The 23,061-nt window shown below is 40.7% G+C and overlaps 1 protein-coding gene across 1 annotated transcript in view; it reads right to left on the bottom strand.

The window, feature by feature from the left end:
* foxk1 (forkhead box K1) overlaps nt 1–23,061 on the bottom strand; it is a 99,609-nt gene that overhangs the window by 26,178 nt on the left and 50,370 nt on the right. The window contains 2 exon segments of the mRNA XM_051933784.1: nt 16,449–16,450; nt 20,584–20,781. Of these exon segments, the coding sequence (XP_051789744.1) occupies nt 16,449–16,450; nt 20,584–20,781 (200 nt within the window).

The raw sequence follows: 23,061 nt of genomic DNA, 5'->3' as shown, positions 1-23,061 counted from the left end.
ACAGACTCAAACCTGTCTTTTAAAGTAAACACAGAAGCCATCTGCAAAAAGGGTCAGCAGTGTCAATCTACTGTTTAAGGAAGTTGAGTCTACATTATGTCACTCTTTAATAAATCTTGTATTGAGTCTAATTTTTCTTATGTTCTTCTGACACGGTTTGGAAATCTTAATGTAACAAAAATGAGTAAATCAAATTGTAAAATGGAGCAAAAAAAAAAAAAGAAAAAAAAAAAAAACAGGGTCTCAACAGTCTCACAGGCCTCTTTAACAGGAAAATATTATAAAAAGCCGAGTGTATTCTCTCACACAGGACTCACTCACTTCATTTTCAATTTCAATGTGCCACAGATTCAAGGTTCAAAGGATAAAAAGCAACCAGTTCAAAAACTCTTTAATTCCAACTGCTATTAATCTTCTAAATAAGTTCAATTTTAATAAACATCCACAGGCTTAAATTATAGGTTGAACACTTAGCATTTATCAATTCAAAATATTCATTCAGTTTGTATTTCTAATATGTCTGATCTAATTATTCACCATAAGTATTATGCTAATTGGTATATTTTATTTATTTATACTGAGTTGATATTTGATGGATGTGTTCTTTGTTGATATGTTTGTAATGTTATGTCATGGTCTTACTGTAAAACCTACTGACATACCAATTTTCCCTTTTGGGGGAATAAAACTGAAATAAATTGAATTGAATATACAGGCAGCGGTGGGCTGGTGCCTTGCCCGGGGTTTGTTTCCTGCCTTGCGCCCTGTGTTGGCTGGGATTGGCTCCAGCAAGACCCCCGTAACCCTGTGGTTAGGATATAGCAGGTTGGATAATGGATGGATGGATGGATAAATATACAGGTAACCCCTATATTACAAATGAGTTTCCATTCCTGCTGATATCCATAACTTGATTTAGTACACAAGTCCAAACTTGCACTGAAAATTTTCATTAAATGGAAATCCTGGCAAAAGTGAATAATACTTAATTTACAGAACATTTCAAAACTTAATAAAATGACACTGAAGCAATATTACCATATTTTAAAATCACAAAGTTCAAATAATTTAAACTAAAACTAACTATGAATATGTGTTGTATTATGACCTTATGCTTAAACATCATACAGTTTTTGATAATGGTGCAATAACTCAGAGCTGTGAATACATAATAATGGCACGAAAAGCATCACTAACTGATAATGGATCACTCAGCAGAGACAAACCTTTTCTGAGAGATCACTAAGATTGTCACCTCTCCCTCCCATCAAGCTATACCACTCAGTATTAGTGATGGCTTCTGCATACTCATCTGCATCAAAACTAGTTTGCTTCATTTGTAAGTAAAAAAACAAAAGTCGCTAGATGAAAATTAATTAAAATTCACTGTAAAAGATAAATTTTGGGGTTTTATGTGCTCATTCATATCTGCAAAATTATCATAACCTGAGACCTCAGTAACTTGAGACCACCCTTATACATAAAATGGCACATCAAAAATAAGACCCTAATGACAGACAGTATAAACTGGAATTTCTGGTAGGAATGGATTATTAGATATCCATCCATCCATCCATTGTCTCCCGCTTATCCGAGGTCGGGTCGCGGGGGCAGCAGCTTGAGCAGAGATGCCCAGACTTCCCTCTCCCTGGCCACTTCTTCTAGCTCTTCCGGGAGAATCCCAAGGCGTTCCCAGGCCAGTCGAGAGACATAGTCCCTCCAGCGTGTCCTGGGTCTTCCCCGGGGCCTCCTCCCGGTTGGACGTGCCCGGAACACCTCACCAGGGAGGCGTCCCGGAGGCATCCTGATCAGATGCCCGAGCCACCTCATCTGACTCCTCTCGATGCGGAGGAGCAGCGGCTCTACTCTGAGCAACTCCCGGATGACTGAGCTTCTCACCCTATCTTTAAGGGAAAGCCCAGACACCCTGCGGAGGAAACTCATTTCAGCCGCTTGTATTCGCGATCTCGTTCTTTCGGTCACTACCCATAGCTCATGACCATAGGTGAGGGTAGGAACATAGATCGACTGGTAAATTGAGAGCTTCGCCTTGCGGCTCAGCTCCTTTTTCACCACGACAGACCGATACAATGCCCGCATTACTGCGGATGCCGCACCGATCCGCCTGTCGATCTCACGCTCCATTCTTCCCTCACTCGTGAACAAGACCCCGAGATACTTGAACTCCTCCCCTTGCGGCAGGATCTCGCTCCCAACCCTGAGAGGGCACTCCACCCTTTTCCGGCTGAGGACCATGGTCTCGGATTTGGAGGTGCTGATTCTCATCCCAGCCGCTTCACACTCGGCTGCGAACCGATCCAGAGAGAGCTGAAGATCACGGCCTGATGAAGCAAACAGGACAACATCATCTGCAAAAAGCAGTGACCCAATCCTGAGCCCACCAAACTGGACCCCCTCAACACCCTGGCTGCACCTAGAAATTCTGTCCATAAAAGATATGAACAGAATCGGTGACAAAGGGCAGCCCTGGCGGAGTCCAACTCTCACTGGAAACGGGTTCGACTTACTGCCGGCAATGCGGACCAAGCTCTGGCACCGATCGTACAGGGACTGAACAGCCCTTATCAGGGGGGCCGGTACCCTATACTCTCGGAGTACCCCCCACAGGATTCCCCGAGGGACACGGTCGAATGCCTTTTCTAAGTCCACAAAACACATGTAGACTGGTTGGGCAAACTCCCATGCACCCTCCAGGACCCTGCTAAGGGTATAGAGCTGGTCCACTGTTCCGTGACCAGGACGAAAACCACACTGTTCCTCCTGAATCCGAGGTTCGACTATCCGACGGACCCTCCTCTCCAGGACCCCCTGAATAGACTTTTCCAGGGAGGCTGAGGAGTGTGATCCCTCTGTAGTTGGAACACACCCTCCGATCCCCCTTCTTAAAGAGGGGGACCACCACCCCGGTCTGCCAATCCAGAGGCACTGTCCCTGATGTCCATGCGATGTTGCAGAGGCGTGTCAGCCAAGACAGTCCTACAACATCCAGAGCCTTGAGGAACTCCGGGCGTATCTCATCCACCCCCCGGGGCCCTACCACCAAGGAGTTTTTTTGACCACCTCGGTGACCTCAGTCCCAGAGATGGGGGAGCCCACCTCTGAGTCCCCAGGCTCTGCTTCCTCATTGGAAGGCATGTTAATGGGATTGAGGAGGTCTTCGAAGTATTCCCCCCCACCGACCCACAACATCCCGAGTCGAGGTCAGCAGCGCACCATCCCCCACCATATACAGTGTTGACACTGCACTGCTTCCCCCTTCCTGAGACGCCGGATGGTGGACCAGAATCTCCTCGAAGCCGTCCGAAAGTCATTCTCCATGGCCTCCCCAAAACTCCTCCCACGCCCGAGTTTTTGCCTCAGCAACCACCAAAGCCGCATTCCGCTTGGCCTGCCGGTACCTATCAGCTGCCTCCGGGGTCCCCACAGGACAAAAGGGTCCTGTAGGACTCCTTCTTCAGCTTGACGGCATCCTTCACCGCCGGTGTCCACCAGCGGGTTCGGGGATTGCCGCCACGACAGGCACCGACCACCTTACGGCCACAGCTCCGGTCAGCTGCCTCAACAATAGAGGCACGGAACATGGCCCATTCGGACTCAATGTCCCCCACCTCCCTCAGGATGTGGTCGAAGTTCTGCCGGAGGTGGGAGTTGAAGCTACTTCTGACAGGGGGCTCTGCCAGACGTTCCCAGCAGACCCTCACAACACGTTTGGGCCTACCACGCCTGACCGGCATCCTCCCCCACCATCGAAGCCAACTCACCACCAGGTGGTGATCAGTTGACAGCTCCGCCCCTCTCTTCACCCGAGTGTCCAAGACATGTGGCCGCAAGTCCGACGACACGACCACAAAGTCGATCATCGAACTGAGGCCTAGGGTGTCCTGGTGCCAAGTGCACATATGAACACCCCTATGCTTGAACATGGTGTTCATTATGGACAATCCGTGACGAGCACAGAAGTCCAATAACAAAACACCAGTGATTATTAGATATACTTGGTGTAAATTCATCTTAAGAAAATGTATGTTAATAAAGAAATGGTTATAAAAAAAAATTAGGGTTGTCGACTGTTTAAAAACAAGAAGAAGAAGAGGAGGGTAAATGTGAAGACACAGCAGCTGCAAATAAACTTTAGTTGAGCCAAAGCAGGGAACAGCAATAGACCAGCAGTGCTAAAGATAAGCATCAGTTTAAATTTCATCAGCACGGGACAAGGGGTGTTAGAAGCATTTCTCATCCTTATTTTGTATTGAAATTAACTCTCATACAATTTCACTCGAGCAACAAGCAGTTTGTATATGTATGCATGTGCACACGTTTGCTTTGTTCAAAATAACTAGTTACAAAATCACTGCACTTTTTCAGCAGAAAAAAAATAAACACAGGCCAAATCTCAGTATAGTGAGTACTGAAGTAATGAAATTTTCAGAATAACGAATACTTTTTGTTGGCCTGGACAAATGTTCACACATCATCATATTTAACTGATTTAGTTTTAACAAAATGTAAATTTCAGTATAATGAAAGTTTTTTCAATCAAAAATGGCCACCAAAGATAATAATGTGAAGCATAAAATACTTAATGTCCCACCTATACTTTTGGCAAGTTTGAGGAACCCTGCAACAGGCTGTCAAGTTTCACAGTACTTCTCAAAGTTTTCTTTGCAAAGCACTAAAAAAATGAAAAACTGTCAATTTACATTGACAGAAAAAGTTACATCTATCCATCCTCTTCCGCTTATCCGAGGTCGGGTCGCGGGGGCAGCAGCTTGAGCAGAGATACTCAGACTTCCCTCTCCCCCGGCCACTTCTTCTAGCTGTTCCGGGAGAATCCCGAAGTGTTCCCAGGCCAGCTGGGAGACATAGTCCCTCCAGCGTGTCCTGGGTCTTCCCCGGGGCCTCCTTCCGGTTGGACGTGCCCGGAACACCTCACCAGGGAGGCGTCCAGGAGGCATCCTGATCAGATGCCCGAGCCACCTCATCTGACTCCTCTCGATGCGGAGGAGCAGCGGCTCTACTCTGAGCCCTTCCCGGATGACTGAGCTTCTCACCCTATCTTTAAGGGAAAACCCAGACACCCTGCGGAGGAAACTCATTTCAGCCACTTGTATTTGCGATCTCGTTCTTTCGGTCACTACCCATAGCTCATGACCATAGGTGAGGGTAGGAACATACATCGACTGGTAAATTGAGAGCTTTGCCTTACGGCTCAGCTCCTTTTTTCACCATGACAGACCGATGCAGAGCCCGCATCACTGCGGACGCCGCACCGATCCGCCTGTCGATCTCACGCTCCATTCTTCCCTCACTCGTGAACAAGACCCCGAAATACTTGAACTCCTCCACTTGAGGCAGGATCTCGCACCCAACCCTGAGAGGACACTCCACCCTTTTCCAACTGAGGACCATGGTCTCGGATTTGGAGGTGCTGATTCCCATCCCAGCCGCTTCACACTCAGCTGCGAACCGATCCAGAAAGAGCTGAAGATCACGGCCTGATGAAGCAAACAGGACAACATCATCTGCAAAAAGCAGAGACCCAATCCTGAGTCCACCAAACCGGACCCCCTCAACACCCTGGCTGCACCTAGAAATTCTGTCCATAATATTTATGAACAGAATCGGTGAGAAAGGGCAGCCCTGGCGGAGTCCAACTCTCACTGGAAACGGGTTCGACTTACTGCCGGCAATGCGGACCAAGCTCTGAAACCGGTTGTACAGGGACCGAACAGCCCTTATCAGGGGGTCCGGTGCCCCATACTCCCGGAGCACCGCCCACAGGATTCCCCGAGGGACACGGTCGAACGCCTTTTCCAAGTCCACAAAACACATGTAGACTGGTTGGGCGAACTCCCATGCACCCTCCAGGACTCTGCTAAGGGTGTAGAGCTGGTCCACTGTTCCGCGACCAGGACAAAAACCACACTGTTCCTCCTGAATCCGAGGTTCGACTATCCGACGGACCTTCCTCTCCAGAACCCCCAAATAGACTTTTCCAGGGAGGCTTTTCCCTCTGTAGTTGGAACACACCCTCCGGTCCCCCTTCTAAAAGAGGGGAACCACCACCCTGGTCTGCCAATCCAGAGGCACGGTCCCTGATGTCCATGTGATATTGCAGAGACGTACCAAACAAGACAGCCCTACAACATCCAGAGCCTTGAGGAACTCCGGGCGTATCTCATCCACCCCCGCAGCTCTGCCACCAAGGAGTTTTTTGACCACCTCGGTGACCTCAGTCCCAGAGATGGGGGAGCCCACCTCCGAGTCCCCAGGCTCTGCTTCCTCATTGGAAGGCATGTTAGTGGGATTGAGGAGGTCTTCGAAGTACTCCCCCCACCGACCCACAACGTCCTTAATTGAGGTCAGCAGCGCACCATCCCCACCATACACAGTGTTGACACTGCACTGCTTCCCCCTCCTGAGATGCCGAATGGTGGACTAGAATCTCCTCGAAGCCGTCCGAAAGTCGTTCTCCATGGCCTCCACAAACACCTCCCATGCCCGAGTTTTTGCCTCAGCAACCACCGAAGCCGCATTCCGCTTGGCCTGCCGGGTACCTATTAGCTGCCTCCAGAGTCCCACAGGACAAAAGGGACCGGTAGGACTCCTTCTTCAGCTTGACAGCATCCCGCACCGGCAGTGTCCACCAACAGGTTCGGGGATTGCCGCCATGACAGGCACTGACCACCTTACGGCCACAGCTCCGGTCAGCCGCCTCAACAATAGAGGCATGGAACATAGCCCATTCGGACTCAATGTCCCCCACCTCCCTCGGGACGTGGTCGAAGTTCTGCCGGAGGTGGGAGTTGAAGCTACTTCTGACAGGGGGCTCTGCCAGACGTTCCCAGCAGACCCTCACAACACGTTTGGGGCCTACCAGGCCTGACCGGCATCCTCCCCCTCCATCGAAGCCAACTCACCACCAGGTGGTGATCAGTTGACAGCTCCGCCCCTCTCTTCACCCGAGTGTCCAAGACATGTGGCCGCAAGTCCGACGACACGACCACAAAGTCGATCATCGAACTGAGGCCTAGGGTGTCCTAGTACTAAGCACACATATGAACACCTCTATGCTTGAACATGGTGTTTGTTATGGACAATCCGTGACGAGCACAGAAGTCTAATAACAAAACACCACTCGGGTTCAGATCGGGGGGGCCATTCCTCTCAATCACGCCCTTCCAGGTCTTACTGTCATTGCCCACGTGAGCACTGAAGTCTCCCAGCAGTACGAGGGAGTCCCCAGAAGGTATGCCCTCTAGCACATCCTCCAGGGACTCCAAAAAGGGTGGGTACTCCGAACTGCTGTTCGGTGCATACGCACAAACAACAGTTAGGACCCGTCCCCCCACCCGAAAGCGGAGGGAGGCTACCCTCTCGTCCACCGGGGTAAACCCCAATGTACATGCTCCAAGTCAGGGGGCAATAAGTATGCCCACACCCGCTGGCGCCTCTAACCGGGGGCAAGTCCAGAGTGGTACAGAGTCCAGCCCCTCTCAAGGAGATTGGTTCCAGAGTCCAAGCTGTGCGTTGAGGTGAGCCCGATTATATCTAGCCGGAACCTCTCGACCTCACGCACTAGCTCAGGCTCCTTTCCCTTCAGGGAGGTGACATTCCACGTCCCAAGAGCCAGCTTCTGTAGCCGAGGATCGGACCGCCAAGATCCCCGCCTTCGGCTACCACCCAACTCACACTGCACCCGACCTCCTTGGCCCCTCCCATAGAAGTTACATCTAATGTCTCATTTTCAAATAATATATTTTTTGCACTTTAAGAAGCGCTGGTTTTTTTTTTTTTTTTTTAAACATATACACGTGTTGTCAAGCTTGGAACACAGAGCTACATGAGAGACAGGAAGGCAAGTAGAGGTTTCAAAGGAAAATACAGGTACTTTATTACTGAATAGAAAAGGAAGGTACAGTCTCGAGATTTCATTCAAAATAGAAGCTGTTACTTCAGCACTCAGATCCCGGTCACAATAGTGTAAGTATTTTCCACATACTATATTCAATTTAACGTTAAAATATTTTCATGGGTTCCATGAATTTCTTTACAACGGTATTACACCTGCAATCTGCTTAGGGCAGTGTTTGTGATAGTCACCAGATGACTGTATAGTAAACACAGCCTACATATTGCTTCGCTCATGCTTTGTTCCTCTAGTGATGGCTGTTGAGCGTGAGATTAAGTATATAAATAGCTTGAAATCAAGTGACAAGAACTGAACAAAAGTTATAAATATACATTTAGTTAACATCATTTTAAAAGTTTAGTAAGTTTAGTACATATGTTTTAACATAGGCAGAGTGGTTATTCCTTTCTCTCGGTGCCAGTGTCTCCATGGGTTTTGTATGTTTTGCCCGTGTATTTGTGGACTGTAGGATTGTGCTTTATGAAGGACTAGAGTACCGTCCATCACATTTGCCTCTTGCCTTATACCATGTACTGTTGGAATAATCACTGGCTCCCTATGACCTTAAACTGGGCATATTAAAATTTACCTCACAGTACATGTAGGATTAAATGTATACCTATAATGTATGTTCTACTCTTGTCACCTTATTGCATGCTATGCATGTGCTTAACCTCTTCTTCACTAGCTGTCACCAGACAAATGGAGCACATGTGTCTACAAAGTTACTAACTGCAGCCAGCAATATCTTTGCAAAATATTGCTCTAATTACTGCAAAATAAGGCAACACTTTTGTAAGATCGCACAATATTTTTTGAGTGGTTGGAATAACTTCTATACAAAAAAAAAAAAACTGTTTTGAAAGTGAAAGATAAAGTGGAGTGAGGCAGCTAATCATTTTGTGAGACAGTTACACTATAAGCTGTGGGCACCTAGCTGGCCTACTCAGTTTTTAATCAATGTTGCTGTGAGGAACAGCTCTTCTGGGGCCACTTAAGCTGCAGGTTATTACTCCAACCAATTCCACAATTAACAAGTTGCCTTTAATTGATTTCATTGTTTAATTAGTTCAACTTTCGTCCTTCTCTTATTTTATATTTAGGAAAGGGAAAAATTGGGAGATTTACATTTATAAGAAAGTAAGAAATACGTACATTTTTGGCTTTCTTTAAATACTTAAACCTGTTTTGTAGTTTTTGTTTTATACTTACTTTTCCTGAGGAGTCTGTTGTCTTTTATTAATTATATCCGAATACTGACAAACAGTAATGATTGAAACAAACACCATGGCAAACAGTATTGAAACTAAAGGGCAGCAGCTACTTAAAGGTGACCCAAATGTGTGCGTATTAGTGAATAATAGCATAAACAACTTGACCATTAAAAAGAACTAAACATTAAAATGCAAAAAGAATGAATTGCCCATAGAACACATGCAAATTCTTGCTTCATTTAGTACAAATTTAACAGAACCAGTTTGTAATTTTACATAAAAAATAGAGAAATTAAATAGAAATGGCAAAATAACAGCTTGATTAATTAAGGAAGGAGTTTGGTTAAAAGAAGAAATTGCTTACAATAGAAACCTACAGCCACAGGGGGGGGGGGGCTCCCACAACTGAACCTGAGAACCTCAAATGTGGAGGATGTGTGCTTGCAGAGTGATTGTTTCACTGGCCAGCAAAAATCAAATAAAAACAGGATGTGTCATATGCCCAGTTAGCTAGCTAGCCACAGCAAATATTTAAAGTTTATTACTTTATTAAGCTGTAGGACCACAAGTGGTATGATCTGACTTAAGAAATGTGAGCTTTACCAACTGACATAAAGAGTGTTTTTCCCCGTTGAAAAACACCGTATCAGAGTCTGCAATGCTTCCAGATTACTGCTGTTGTATGACAGGACAAACCATTTTCAACATATTTGTGACCTAAAATACGAGGTATTAAAAATAAAATGAAAACAAAAAAGTCACAACTAAGAGAGTGATGTAGAACAAAAGTGAAACAGGCTCCAACTGTTTCAGATTTGGTGTGTTAAACTGCAGCACTAAAACCACCATGTAAATTAGACCAGAATACTTGAAAACATAATGTAAAAATCAATGGCAATATTTAAATCTTTTATCCCAGGGTATAATGTAAATAAAAGAAAAGACTTCTGCTTTAACTTCCTACTGAAACAGAAATGAATCCACTTAAAGTAATAACAGCACATCAACATATTTGTGGTTCTTTTTACAAGCCAGTGTTGGTGTGTCAGTTAATGAAACAATATACCTATTAACTTACTTTAGGAATGGGATAAAGGTGACTACTGGGATGAAAGTTCAGGCCTTTGAGAAAAACAAATACAAACCATACAAAGCAAACAGTTTGGCTGTTTTCAAAAGTCTAAGAAGGAAAGTAAGAGTTACAACTCTTGCGCGCTGATGCCAGAGACCAGAAAAGACGATTAAAGAGCCTTCAAAACTGATGATTATTTCCCGTCTGTGTATTATTAAACTTAATAAAAAAAAGTAAAATTACCCAAGCCATGCATTACTGTGCCAAGAAAAGTTTGGGCTTTTTTCCTACTTAACTGCTTGTCACTCAAAATCAATTCTGTTTTGGATTGCTACGTATCAAATACTTCCCTTTTCAGAGAAATGTTAACATTGTACACTGTTTTGCAGACCTAAGCAAAAATGCTGCTGCAGCACAATGAAAATAACTTTTTTTTTTTTATTTTGTTTGGCACTGTTTTTACTCTAGAAAACCTGTTTAGCAGGACTGCAAAACTATAATGCCTGTGTGCTCAGTTCTGTGGGGTGAGGGAGTCCTCAACTGACTTTGCTTTCTTTGTGATTTCAGACTACAGTTGCCACTGTAGTGAAAAGTAATAGGAAGCTAGTAAGAAAATAAAAGCAGTTATAAAATAGAAAAGGTGGAGCAGCACCAGAGAAGCACTTTGGAAAGGAAGCTGACTGCTACAGAATACTGTGAACCAAAACAGTCTCCAGTGAGCCAATCAGGAATCAGCAAGAGCAAAACATTCCATATAAGGCACATGTACACAGACTCAGACACATACTCCTATCTCAAACACAAGCAGATGTATTTCACAGAAAGCAAGCTGATGTGCAGATGGAAGCCAGTTTTCCTTAATACTATGACTCAAAGGATATGTTGAGTAAGGAGAGAGCATTTCAGATAGTCTTCCTGTTTAGGGGAAGCACAGCAAAAGACATACACAAAAACATGCTTATAAGAAATTACACAGAATTTTCAAAACTATACTGGGACCTCTAGAAACAAGATACAACAGAAATATACTGTGCATAACAGACAAAGATTTAAATGGCACTTAAGGGTACACACTAATGTGTGTGCATCACAAAACCTTTGGAAACCTGCACAGCAGTGTAGTATTTTCACATAATTATTTAGGGCACTTTTACAGTTTGTTTCTTTTAGTTTTATACAGCAACATTCAGTGTTTGTAATTGCCTCTTGCTTTCTTAATCAGTTGCAAATAACAATGAGAAGACAAAGGAATCCGCAATTCATCATTTACAGTAAGTGGGTCACATGCAACTTCCATTAAATTTTATTTCTTTAATAAAAACTTGGAAAAGAAATGGAACCGGAAAAATGAAACACTACTGCTTTGCCCAACAAATCATTTGGACGATACCTTCAGAAAAATCAATATATAAGAATGGACTGATATGGAAAAATGAAAACACGAACATGCCACAAAATTAAACAGCTTAATTATCAGCAAGGTTCATTAAGCAATTGGACTGGACAAGAACCTTCCACTACAGCGGCCCCCAAGGCTGAACTTGGAAACCCCTTTCATAAAGCATAAGGATCTTTTTTTTTTTTTCTTTTTCAAATCAATTTAACTAAACCAATTACTTAGGAAGATGTAATCTCACCAGGGTATTTTTTTCCACGCTACAAGCAAGGCATAGCATTGCCTTTCAGTACAACAGAAAAAAGGTCAACTAACTTAGTCTATTACCAGACATTTCTGATCCATGGCTGTATACTCAAACTGTGGTGTAAGGATATCCTTAGAGCATTAACCAATTTCTGCGGAAAGCGTTTAATTTGTCATTTTGCAGTTTGGTGCATTTTCGAGAGAGTCAGATAAATTCTAATTTTTTAATACTTGCCTCTGTACTTGGTTATCCATACGTTCAATTTACATGAAAACACTGAAAAATAGTGCTTTTTATAGCTTGCATTTTTGTTATCTTCCAGTGTTGGAAGTGTCCAAGGAATGGCCTCATCCTCTGCAATGCAGCATCCTTTACAAATAGGGATGCACCGATACCACTTTTTTGGAAAACGAGTACGAGTACTTGCATTTCAGTACTCGCCGATACCGAGTACTTGCCGATACCGAGTACTTAATAAAAACATGATTTAAATTTACAGGTAACAGCTTTAGTCATATAATTTAACAAAAAAAACAAGAAACTCTCGTCTATCCACTGGGAGGTTAGGCTAATTAGCGACACGGGGCTAACACTGCTTGTCCAAATATCCGTGGTGAAACTAAACGCAGAGGAGGCTTGCAGTAGGCTGTGGATATGTTTTTTCACGGAGTCGTGTAGTTTAGGCAGCTCCGTGTCAGTCATGTAGCGGCGGCTTGGGATATCATATCTGGGCTCCAGAACATGGAGGAGACACAGGAATCCCACATTTTCTACCTCCGAGAGTGGCTGGTCACTCAATGCAATGTACTCGATAATTGCCTGTGTTATTTTCACAGCACGTGGATTGTCTCTGGACATTTTCTCTCGTCTTGCAAGAGTTTGCTGCAGCGTGGGTTGTGTTGGTTTAGAAGCGTGGGTAAACTCTTTGTACTCGTTGTCGTGTTGGGATTTTAGGTGCTTGATTAAATTACTTGTGTTAAATGCGCTACCTTTTGAGCCTCCTCTAGACAATTTCGCTGAGCACAATTTGCAGTCCACATTTGTTTTGTCGTCTTCATTCACTTTGAAATAGTTCCACACGGCTGACATGTCTCGCCTCACCTTGCCTTCTCCCCGCTCTGAGCTGCAGCCGGGGCCTGGGGGCAGGCACTCGGCGCCTGTGATTAACCCCTTACACGCCGCTCAAACATAGACATTTCTCAGACCGTGGTATCGGTCCCCGGTATCGGGGGACTTTTAACGAGTACGAGTACTTTAGAAAATGTGGTATCGAGGCCGATACCAGATACCCGTTTCGGTATCGGTGCATCCCTATTTACAAATATGAAAAACTGGCAAGTCCCACCTCTTGATATATGATATTCTCTCCAGCAATAGTAACAGTACATATTGCTGTAAAATCCCAATCACTTGGTTCAACAGGGACTCAGCTACATAATGAAATAATACAGCCTGACATAAAGTATGACTGTCACAGTACTGTCAACTAGCATAATAATGAATTGATCAACTTTCAAACATTACACTTAATCTTATTTTAAACTTGATGGGATGTCACACAGAAAAGCAGCAGAAATCACAGACTGTGTGTTTCAGCACGAAAGCACTCTCAGGACATCTTCAAAATCAATCTCTGGCATTTGGCCTCCCACACTATCCAGTGAGACCTAAAGAAGGCAAGTCTAAAAAGACTGTGAATGCCTGGGAAAAGTTGGCTTAGCACAATTGCTTTAGCTAAACCGATCAGCAGCCTTGCCAGAGATATGTGGTGCTACACTGTTCAGCCTCTCTGAGTAACCCAGGCAAACTAATTGTACTTTCACTCACATCTAGGTCTGAACACTTTAAACATGTCTTAGCTGTTTAGCTACTATTTGGTTAGTAAAAGCAGAAACATGTGTTTTTAGGAACATAAGAGCTGAAAAATTTAAAAAAATATTTTGGGGAAAGTCTACAAACCATGCTTCAACATACAACAGTGTTTTTCCTAAACAACCTGCGCCTAGCCTGAATCTGGTCAATGTGTGACTAATAGCCTGAAATTCAGTTAACGTTTAATATATTATGCTGACAAACAGGTGAGCCTGACTTGTCATATGGTACAACAGCTATTTTGGAACAAGGTAAAAATTGCTTTAATGATTCCTTAAATCACAGGCCCAGTTGTTCACATGTATCATGCTTTCAGAACCTCTGCTAACAGCACTCACAGAGGTGTGCAACTTTACTAAAAAGCATTAATCTCCTGCAACATAACACATACAACTTTGCTACAAAGTTCATGTTGTTAGTAACAACGGATTATGGGACAGTGAAATCTGGCAAACTTGTATGATGCAACGTGCTACATTACAGGTCATCTCATGTCTAAAAATTATTATTTGGATTTATTTTTAAGGTCATTAACTCAAAAATAACAGATTTTGTAAAAATTACCTTAAAAATGTAGTCATTAATATCTATTCATACCAAAATGATCAACCGCTGATCTTAAAAAAGTCTAAACATGTTGAATCCTGGACATAAGCAACAGTCGCTTCCAGCAATATTTTAGCTGTACTCCTCATGTTTTTCATACTTAAATAAAATCTCAGTAGAGAACTGACCAACAATTATTAATTAAGGTTTCACAAGTTACGCTGATTTTTTTCCCCCAATAAGTACTGTTAGTGTTAACTTTGAAGCAAAGGTTGAGAGGCTTTGCAGAAAAGGCTCCTTTGGACTCTTCTTCCAGTTAATATTATACTTTAAATATGCATTGACTCCTACAACAAAACAAATTCTGAGTTAACACACTAAATATCTTAACATGTTGTTTTGATGGTGTTTAAAATCAAACCAATGATTTATTACCAAGTCTTACAGTGCATCTATCTTACTCATCAAAAGTACACATGAACTAATTCAGCTCTAAAAAAAGAATTTCAAATGCAGGATGGTAGATACAAGAAATACTGTATATGTATTTGGAGTTATGTAAATATAAAAACACATTTTAAGCAAAAATTTGCTATATTTAAAAGAATAGCTAGCCTAATATATTAAAAAATCGGACCTGTTCAGCACCTATTTTTCCTAACAAGAAGATGGAACAGAGATGGGTGCTGCAGCTGCAACAAGGTTTCTGTATCATTAGTTTAAATTACATGTATGTCTGCTATCTGTGCCCACCCCTACATACTACATGGGGTAAGTAATATTTTAAAAAATATCATTTGATGGATAATTCCTTTAATGATATTCTAATTTAGTTTAATTTAATTAAAAAATACTCACCTGACTTATTAACTTAAGTGTATACATTCACATATGATCAACAAGAACAATGAATAATAAAAGAACAATGAATAACGCTGGATTAAAAATTCAGAAGACATACAGTAGCTCAAATTCTTTTCAACATGTGCATCAAACTCACAGAATTTTACTGTTAAATATGGCTAACCTCCAGTGCTAGGCCCAATTACGTTTCTTTCTTGATATTCCTATTAGGTCTGTCATATTTGTATTTTAATATAAACTACATAATTGAATTTATAGTATAGTAATCATCACCATTACAGGTACAATGACCATTTTCCTGGTTTATCCAGGTTAGCTGGTTGTCCTCTGAATCTTTTTCCTCCAATCCCTGTGGTCTTGAGCATCCTTTGGGGTGAGATCCAGAAAGAAAGTTTAAAATATATCACTCAGCTTTGTGATTTTTTTGCATCATTGTCAGGTACAGAGGAGTTACGATTGCTTCTATTGTCATCAATGAAACATATTTCTATCCAATGAAAAACTGCAATATTTACTTTTTCAAATGCCGATTGCTTTGTGGAATTCCAGTGCCGCTTTACTCCAATAGATTGGGCTGGTCAGCACAAAACATGGTGGTTCTGCCCCCAAATTCTCGCTAATCTGTGGAGTTCCAATGCAGCTCTCTACCACTTTCTCCGTTAACTGGTGAAGCCAGCCAGGATACCCAAAAAAACTTGGTTTTTCCTTCAAATACAGTTCATGGTTGTCCATCTGCTCTCACAAACGTCTACAGGTGCACAGTGGAGTCCATCCTCACTGGCTGCATCACATCCTTGTACAACATTTGTTTGGCTCAATATCGTAAAGCAATTCAGAGGATGGTAAAGGAGGCATAGAATATTACTCCCACTCAGCTTCCTTCTCTTAAGGACATATACAACACTCGCAGCCTAAAAGAGGCAAACAGGACTATTAGATTATTAAAGATCTCAGCCTCCATCCTACACAGCCATTTTTTTCACTCCTCCCTCTGGCTAATGGTACAGGGCCACAGGTACTCGCATTAGCACTCAGGGATAGTTTCTACCCATGGTCTGTAAGATTACTGAATAACCAGCCTTACAAGAAATATGCAACTTAAAAAACATTGTGTATGCATGTATGTGAATGTGTTGATAAATTAGTGCTGGGCGGTATACCGGTTCATACCGAAAACCGTTTTTTATTTTTTTTATGATATGGATTTTTCTTATACTGCAACACCGGTTTAAATTGCCTAAACTACGTTCGGAACGTGGCGCAGCGGGATACTGTTCAAGTGGGGACCTTTTTCACTGCTACACCGCTAAACACAGATTTGTTGCACTAGGACTCTTTTTCACTGCTACACCACCAAATAGTGGGCCGTAGCATAGGAATGCTGCGTGGTGAAAATGGACAGAGAGCCTGGAGATACTTTAGTTTTAAAAGGTCAGATGTGTAAATACTGTTTCTATACTACTGGATAATACTGCAAGCCAAGTTGTACTTGTTTTATTTGTTTTCAATACAGTGTAATGTACCTGGGTACTGTGTAATAGTGTGACATGTTTTCAAACCCCGTCATAAGTTATATAGCACATTAAATGCTTTGTGTTAAGTGATTCTTAAACTGACTTCTTCTTGCACTAAGAGGAGGCGCTGGCAGCGATCGCCGCACAGAATACATTCACTTCATGATCTTCCTTCTCTCTGAACATTTAGAATGCTAAAATAAATACTTAATATAATTTTCATGGTGAAATGCATTAAAGCATGCATTAATCATATGGGGGCACGGCGGCGTGCCTGCCTTGCATTTGCATGTTCTTCTGGTGGGTTTACTGGGCGCTTCAGTTTCCTTTCAAAGTCATGTAGGATGAGGGGTTTTGTTGTGCTATATTGACCCTGCTAGTGTATGTTTTGCTTGTATTCATCCTTCGATGTGCTGGCGACTCGTTCAGAGATGGGCGCAACTCTGAATGGATGGCATAATTAAACATGTATAACGAAGATATTTTTAAAGTTCTGAACACTCCGTGGGCTAAGTTTATAACTAGTTTTAATTTCACAAAGATGTTTATCGTGTGGTGATTGGTTATGTGGAGAAAGAAAAAGGACGGATAGGAACTGGGGTTTTAGTACGTCAGATAGAGACAGCACGCGTGCAATAAAGAAACCCCGCTCAGAAGAACATGCATTGAATTCTGTGTTCGTGTCTCCAACCACCAGATCACAAACCCAACATTTACACAATATTTAAGTTAAACCTGTGCGATACCCATTCATACATCCAGTTTTTTGGAGCCTCGTCACACCTGCCATAAAGGTCTCTATACTGAATGTACACCTGGGGACCCCTTACTGCCAGGGAGCAGCACTACCGCCTCACTACCGTGCTTGTTTAATACCTGCTTTAATGCATTTCATCATGAAAATGATATCAAGTATTTATCTTAGCATTCTAAATTTTTAGAGAGCAGGAATACCATGAAATGAATGGATTCTGTGCGGTGATTGCTGCCTCCTCTTAGTGCATAGGAAGTCAGTTTAAGAAGCGTAGTGATTAACAACTGGGTCGGGGAACACAACACAAAGCATTTAATGTGCTGCATTAACTTATGACGGGGTTTGAGAAAATCAAGTAAATTAAACATTGATTTTAGGATGAAGTTTAGTTTATGACATTCTACTTTAATTATGAAGTAAACTATGAAAATAAAGTGGAAATGTTGACTTTAATCTTGACATAAGCGTCAAAATTAAAGTGGAAATGTCAAGAATAAAGTCAGCATGTCGACTTTATTCTTGACATATACCGGTAGTTTTTCTTCCCTCTTTACTGTATTTTTTTTTTCTTCTTCACCGTGGCCCTAATGTACTTCCGTAGGGCTATACCACAAATAGCATTATACAGTAAATGCAAGTTGCAGTTATTTTATTTATGTATATAGCTTAGCTTGAAGCAAGGTCCATATTAATGCAGTTTGCCTAAATGATGGTACAGTTGGTAAGGATGTCATCACAAAGTTGTACTTGTTTTATTTTATTTTATTTTAATTTGGTGAATACTGTGTAATGCACCAGGGCTTGAAGTCTTGAAGTAATAGTGCAGCTATCAGTAATAATAACAATAAAATAAATAATAGTATTATTTATTAGTTTAAATATTATGCAGTTTATTGATGGTAAAGTTGTTGAAAAAGTCACTTTAACGTGTCAGTGGACAGAGATAGTTAACATTAGCAAAGTGTAGTTGGTTCACAAAAAATATTTACTATTTATTACTTTTCTAAGACATATTCAGTGCAATACAAGTTTTGACAAGCACCTCTGGATATTTTACTAAGTCTAAATGCCTCTTTGGATGGTTGAAAATATGTTGTCAAAATCATAGTTTAAGTTTTTGCAAAATTTGTTCAATAAAAAAGGTTCTATATTTTGACTGCAACTGTCATGCAATGTTATTCCTTCTCTTCATTAGTGTCACCCCCTTTAAAACTATCACTTTATGGGGCCATGCAAATCTGTATTAATACTTGTGTGCACATTAAAATGTTTTTTTGTACAATGTACAATTCTCATAACAGTGGAATAGGTTATTCTTAGCCAGTCTACTGCAGTAATTGCAGTGGAAAATGTGGTTAACATTCACTCATGCATGGGGAAAAAAATACCGTCCAATACCGTGAAACCGGGATAATTTAGAAAAATACCGTGATACAGAATTTTGGTCATACCGCCCACCCCTATGATAAATATATATATTGTATGCTACTTTTTTTTTCTTTTTTTAAGAAATGACAATACATTTGATTTGGTTTTAGATGACAGTCTAGTGAAGTGAAATTATTTGCTACAATTCATCTATCAGTAATGTAAAAAAATGAAAGTAATTCAAGTCACAGTCAAACCATTTGAAACCTCAAATTAATGGGCCCAGAAGTCTGTCTGACTCATTCATAAACTACAGGTGTTCTATATTGCATCCAGAATAGACCTGAACAGTGTGGTATAAATAATACATCAAGGGGGGGTGTCAAGGTAGATTTTCATTAGAGGTTTATGCAGATGGGGATGCCATCCTGGTGCAACCCAAAGACTCCTAGTTTCAGATAGAGGTTGTAGCCACTTTACTCTATTCAAATGTACACCTAAACAGCCCATTTCACTTTGTTTTATAGACAATCCATGATTAGCAAACCGGAGAAATAGATTTTTGCAAAAAGAAGTAATGGTGATCCTCATGATGTATGCGCCGAGAACACAGTCAAATTCCACAGTTTGAGGTACTCATACTGTAATTACTCAAAGTGTGTTCTCATTTTATCCTCAGAGAGCACTGAAACCCAAGATCACAAGACCCACATCCCATAAGGTTAATAGCCAGAACAACCAAACCAATCATTTCTGGTCATGTGATCCAACAACAGTCTATAAAATAGCGAACAAGGAGGAGAGTATGCAGTTCATTTTCAGACAGACAAATAGATTTAAGGGCAAAGCCCACTATTTTTTTGGCAATGCTTAGAGAATTGCCTGCAAGACTCTTCAGACCACATACAGTATTGCTGTAAAGGTTTTTGAGATGTCATTTAAGAAAAAAAGACTATGTTCTCAATCAGTAAATCAAAATGAATAAACTTGAAAAAATGGTTATGGTGCGAGTAGTCTTCCCGGTTGTCAAAGCAGCCCCAAAGGTCACAATCGATATTTAGGAACACACAAAAAAAAAGTTACTTAACCTAAAATTGCAATAGGTACTTTTTTTTCCAGAAGAAAATGTGATATGAAGATAAAAATAAAAAGCGTAATTTTAAAACAGACAAAAATTGTAAGTTTTCCTAAATATTTATGCCTTGCCTGTTTTTGCAGACTGTGGGCTTTCGATCTTATTCAAAATATGAATTCCACACTCTGCATTTTATCATCTAATTTCACTGTCCCTATAAACATCTCCTCCACTAATCTCACACTTTATCACCTTTTCAATCTCTACAGGTCTTTCTCTGTCCTCTACCTTTTCAGGCTAATGACTATTACCTTTTGATAATATTTTCTCCTTTTATTCTGTTTTCTCTTTTGCTGCAATCTGCTACTCTTTATCATCTCTTCTGTTTCTACCTCCCTTTCCTGCTAACCTTTCACAAAGTATCAAATTAAAAGATCTTCTCTCATACGCAACCAACTATTCTTGGGACTATTTGTAATGACATTAGACTTTAACTACACACACTACAAATGTACAATCAGAATGTTCCATTTTTTGTCCTCAAACTATAAAGTGCTGTCTCTGAGCTCAAACTTCTATATAATTTCTCAAATTAAGTAGTACGGGTTGTGGAATTCAGGTCACAATACAAACCTTTTTGAGTATATAAAACAAAATATGGAGAAAAAAAAAAAAAAATCAGAAAAGGTGTTTTGGAAGACAAATTACTTAAGCTATATGATAATTACCTAATGGTTCCAGTTGGCGAAGGCAGTGGACTGATTAAACTCCTAAAGTCTGGTTCAGGAATGTTAATTTTTAGAGGTGATATTTGAGGGTAGAGCATTCGTACAGGTGAAAGGGCAGCTTCTTCTTTTACTTCTTCTTTATGGTACAGTGCAGTAAACTGGATCTTAATGACAGTGCTGGGAAACCGGAAAATACACCTAGAAGGAAAAATAAAATAACATTAAATCAAAGTTACTCTTAAATACTTTTTCATGTGTGTTTTGTATGAAACACGCACAAAATATGAATCAGATTTGCATTTAAAATGCCTTAAATGCAAATCAAACTGGTTAAAGTGACACTTAAGCAAAGCACAATACTTTAATAAATCTATTAATGTCTGGCAGAGTAAACCGTGGATTTACCGGACCCTGATTTAAAGAAGAAAATTATTCCGTTAATTTGTTGATAATTCCTCATTATTTTCTAGATGATATGTCCATACTTTTGTCTTTCCCAATAATTGTCATGGTCAGCAATCCACTATGCACTGTATATACTGTACATAATCAGTTGTGCCAAGAATTTAATGCGTATCCAGAACATAAATCGTTAAACTTCAAGTTAAATCTGTTATGTTTTGTTATTAATAAACCATGGATAAAAAGTAAACTTCTAACTTAAAACTGAATGAAAAATTAAGAGTAGCCATCACACGTATTTGTGAGGGATACCGTGTGAAGAAACAAACTGTTTCATATATGTTAACACATTTGTTTCAATGTGATGCAGATGCTTCAGATAAGCCAAGAAAACATATGAAAATGTCAAAACAATCATCACCGGAAGATACTGCTTAAAAGGTATGTTTAATAGTGTCCTTGTATTTTTAATGTACAATAGGTAAAGTTGAAATCTTCAACAAACACACTAGGAAACTACATGAAAATTGAAGGACAATAAGCACTTAACAGGAGCAAAGTGATTACTTTTCTCAGTAGAATATACAGTTTAATGTCCCATTTTTAATGTTTACTGAAAAAGAGTAGGTAATTTATTATTTTTACTGCCTTTTTCTAAGGTATTACATATTATAGATTCGCTGATTTTCCAAGACACCAAAAATATTCAACCGATATTAGCAAAAACTTGCACATTCAATATTTCGACCAAATTAATAAAAATGTATATTTTTGGCCGATTGTGTAAAGCTCTTTTCATTGCTCTCCTGTGCTTGTTATAAATGACATTTTCAAACAGCACCTCCTGTTTTATAGGGAATGAGTGACACATTACACAATAATGCATTGTGGCATGTAGTCTTCATCTTTAGTGAATTGTATTGGTTTATTTACAACAAGAAATAAGTAGTAGTGAGGTACTGTGAGAATCTGCAGCTCTTTTATGAAAGCAAATGCAAATAGATAAAGGAGGGGAGAAGGAGGAGTGTTCATACTGGAACAAGCTGAAACTGGACATAAACCAGCACTATTTAAACTAATTGAGCTTAAAAAACATTTGGATCTGTGTGACTTGAACAAATTGAGCTTAAACAAAAGTGTGGATCTATTTAACTTGAACAAAGCACTTTAACAAGCTACCTCTTCTTACATTTAACTACTAACAAATTCATTTATTCAACTATGTATTTTCAGCTCATTTTTCGGTTTTCTTTTAAAAGACTGAATTCAATAATAAAAGGTTTTCTCATTACCTTGCAGTTTTATAATCCCATACAATTCAAAAGTGTAAATCAAAAGTGAACCTGATTTACTTTAGACTTAATGTAATGCCACACGAATGAAAAACAATAAAAAAAAAGAAGTTTTTTAAATTTGGCCGAATGTTTTCTGAAATTCCCCGTCAGCCAATTTTTTTTTTGGCTGGCTACTACCCTAAGTTCTTGTCAATAAGCCGCGGCTTATCTAAGGAAAAAAGTTGTGAAAATGAAAAAATAGAATATCGGCTTATACATAAGTCCGGCTTATACATCCATCGCGGGGGTTGCGTTCCAGAGCCACCCGCGAAATAAGAATATCCGCGAAGTAGAAACCATATGTTTATATGGTTATTTTTATATTGTCATGCTTGGGTCACAGATTTGCGCAGAAACACAGGAGGTTGTAGAGAGACAGGAACGTTATTCAAACACTGCAAACAAACATTTGTCTCTTTTTCAAAAGTTTAAACTGTGCTTCATGACAAGACAGAGATGACAGTTCTGTCTCACAATTAAAAGAATGCAAACATATCTTCCTTTTCAAAGGAGTGCAAAGCAAGCAGTCAAAAAAAAAATCAATAGGGTTTTTTGGCTTTTAAGTATGCGAAGCACCGCCGGTACAAAGCTGTTGAAGGCGGCAGCTCACACCCCCTCTGTCAGGAGCAGGAAGAGAGAGGAAGAGAGAGAGAGAGAGAGATAGAGAGAGATAGAGAGAGACAGATAAAAAAAATCAATACGTGCCCTTTGAGCTTTTAAGTATGCGAAGCTCCGTGCAGCA

The sequence above is a fragment of the Erpetoichthys calabaricus genome, chromosome 11 (assembly GCF_900747795.2).
Source record: "Erpetoichthys calabaricus chromosome 11, fErpCal1.3, whole genome shotgun sequence".
NCBI lineage: Eukaryota > Metazoa > Chordata > Cladistia > Polypteriformes > Polypteridae > Erpetoichthys > Erpetoichthys calabaricus.
The sequence above is the reverse complement of the archived record's forward strand: the minus strand, read 5'-3'. Positions and strand labels throughout refer to the sequence as shown.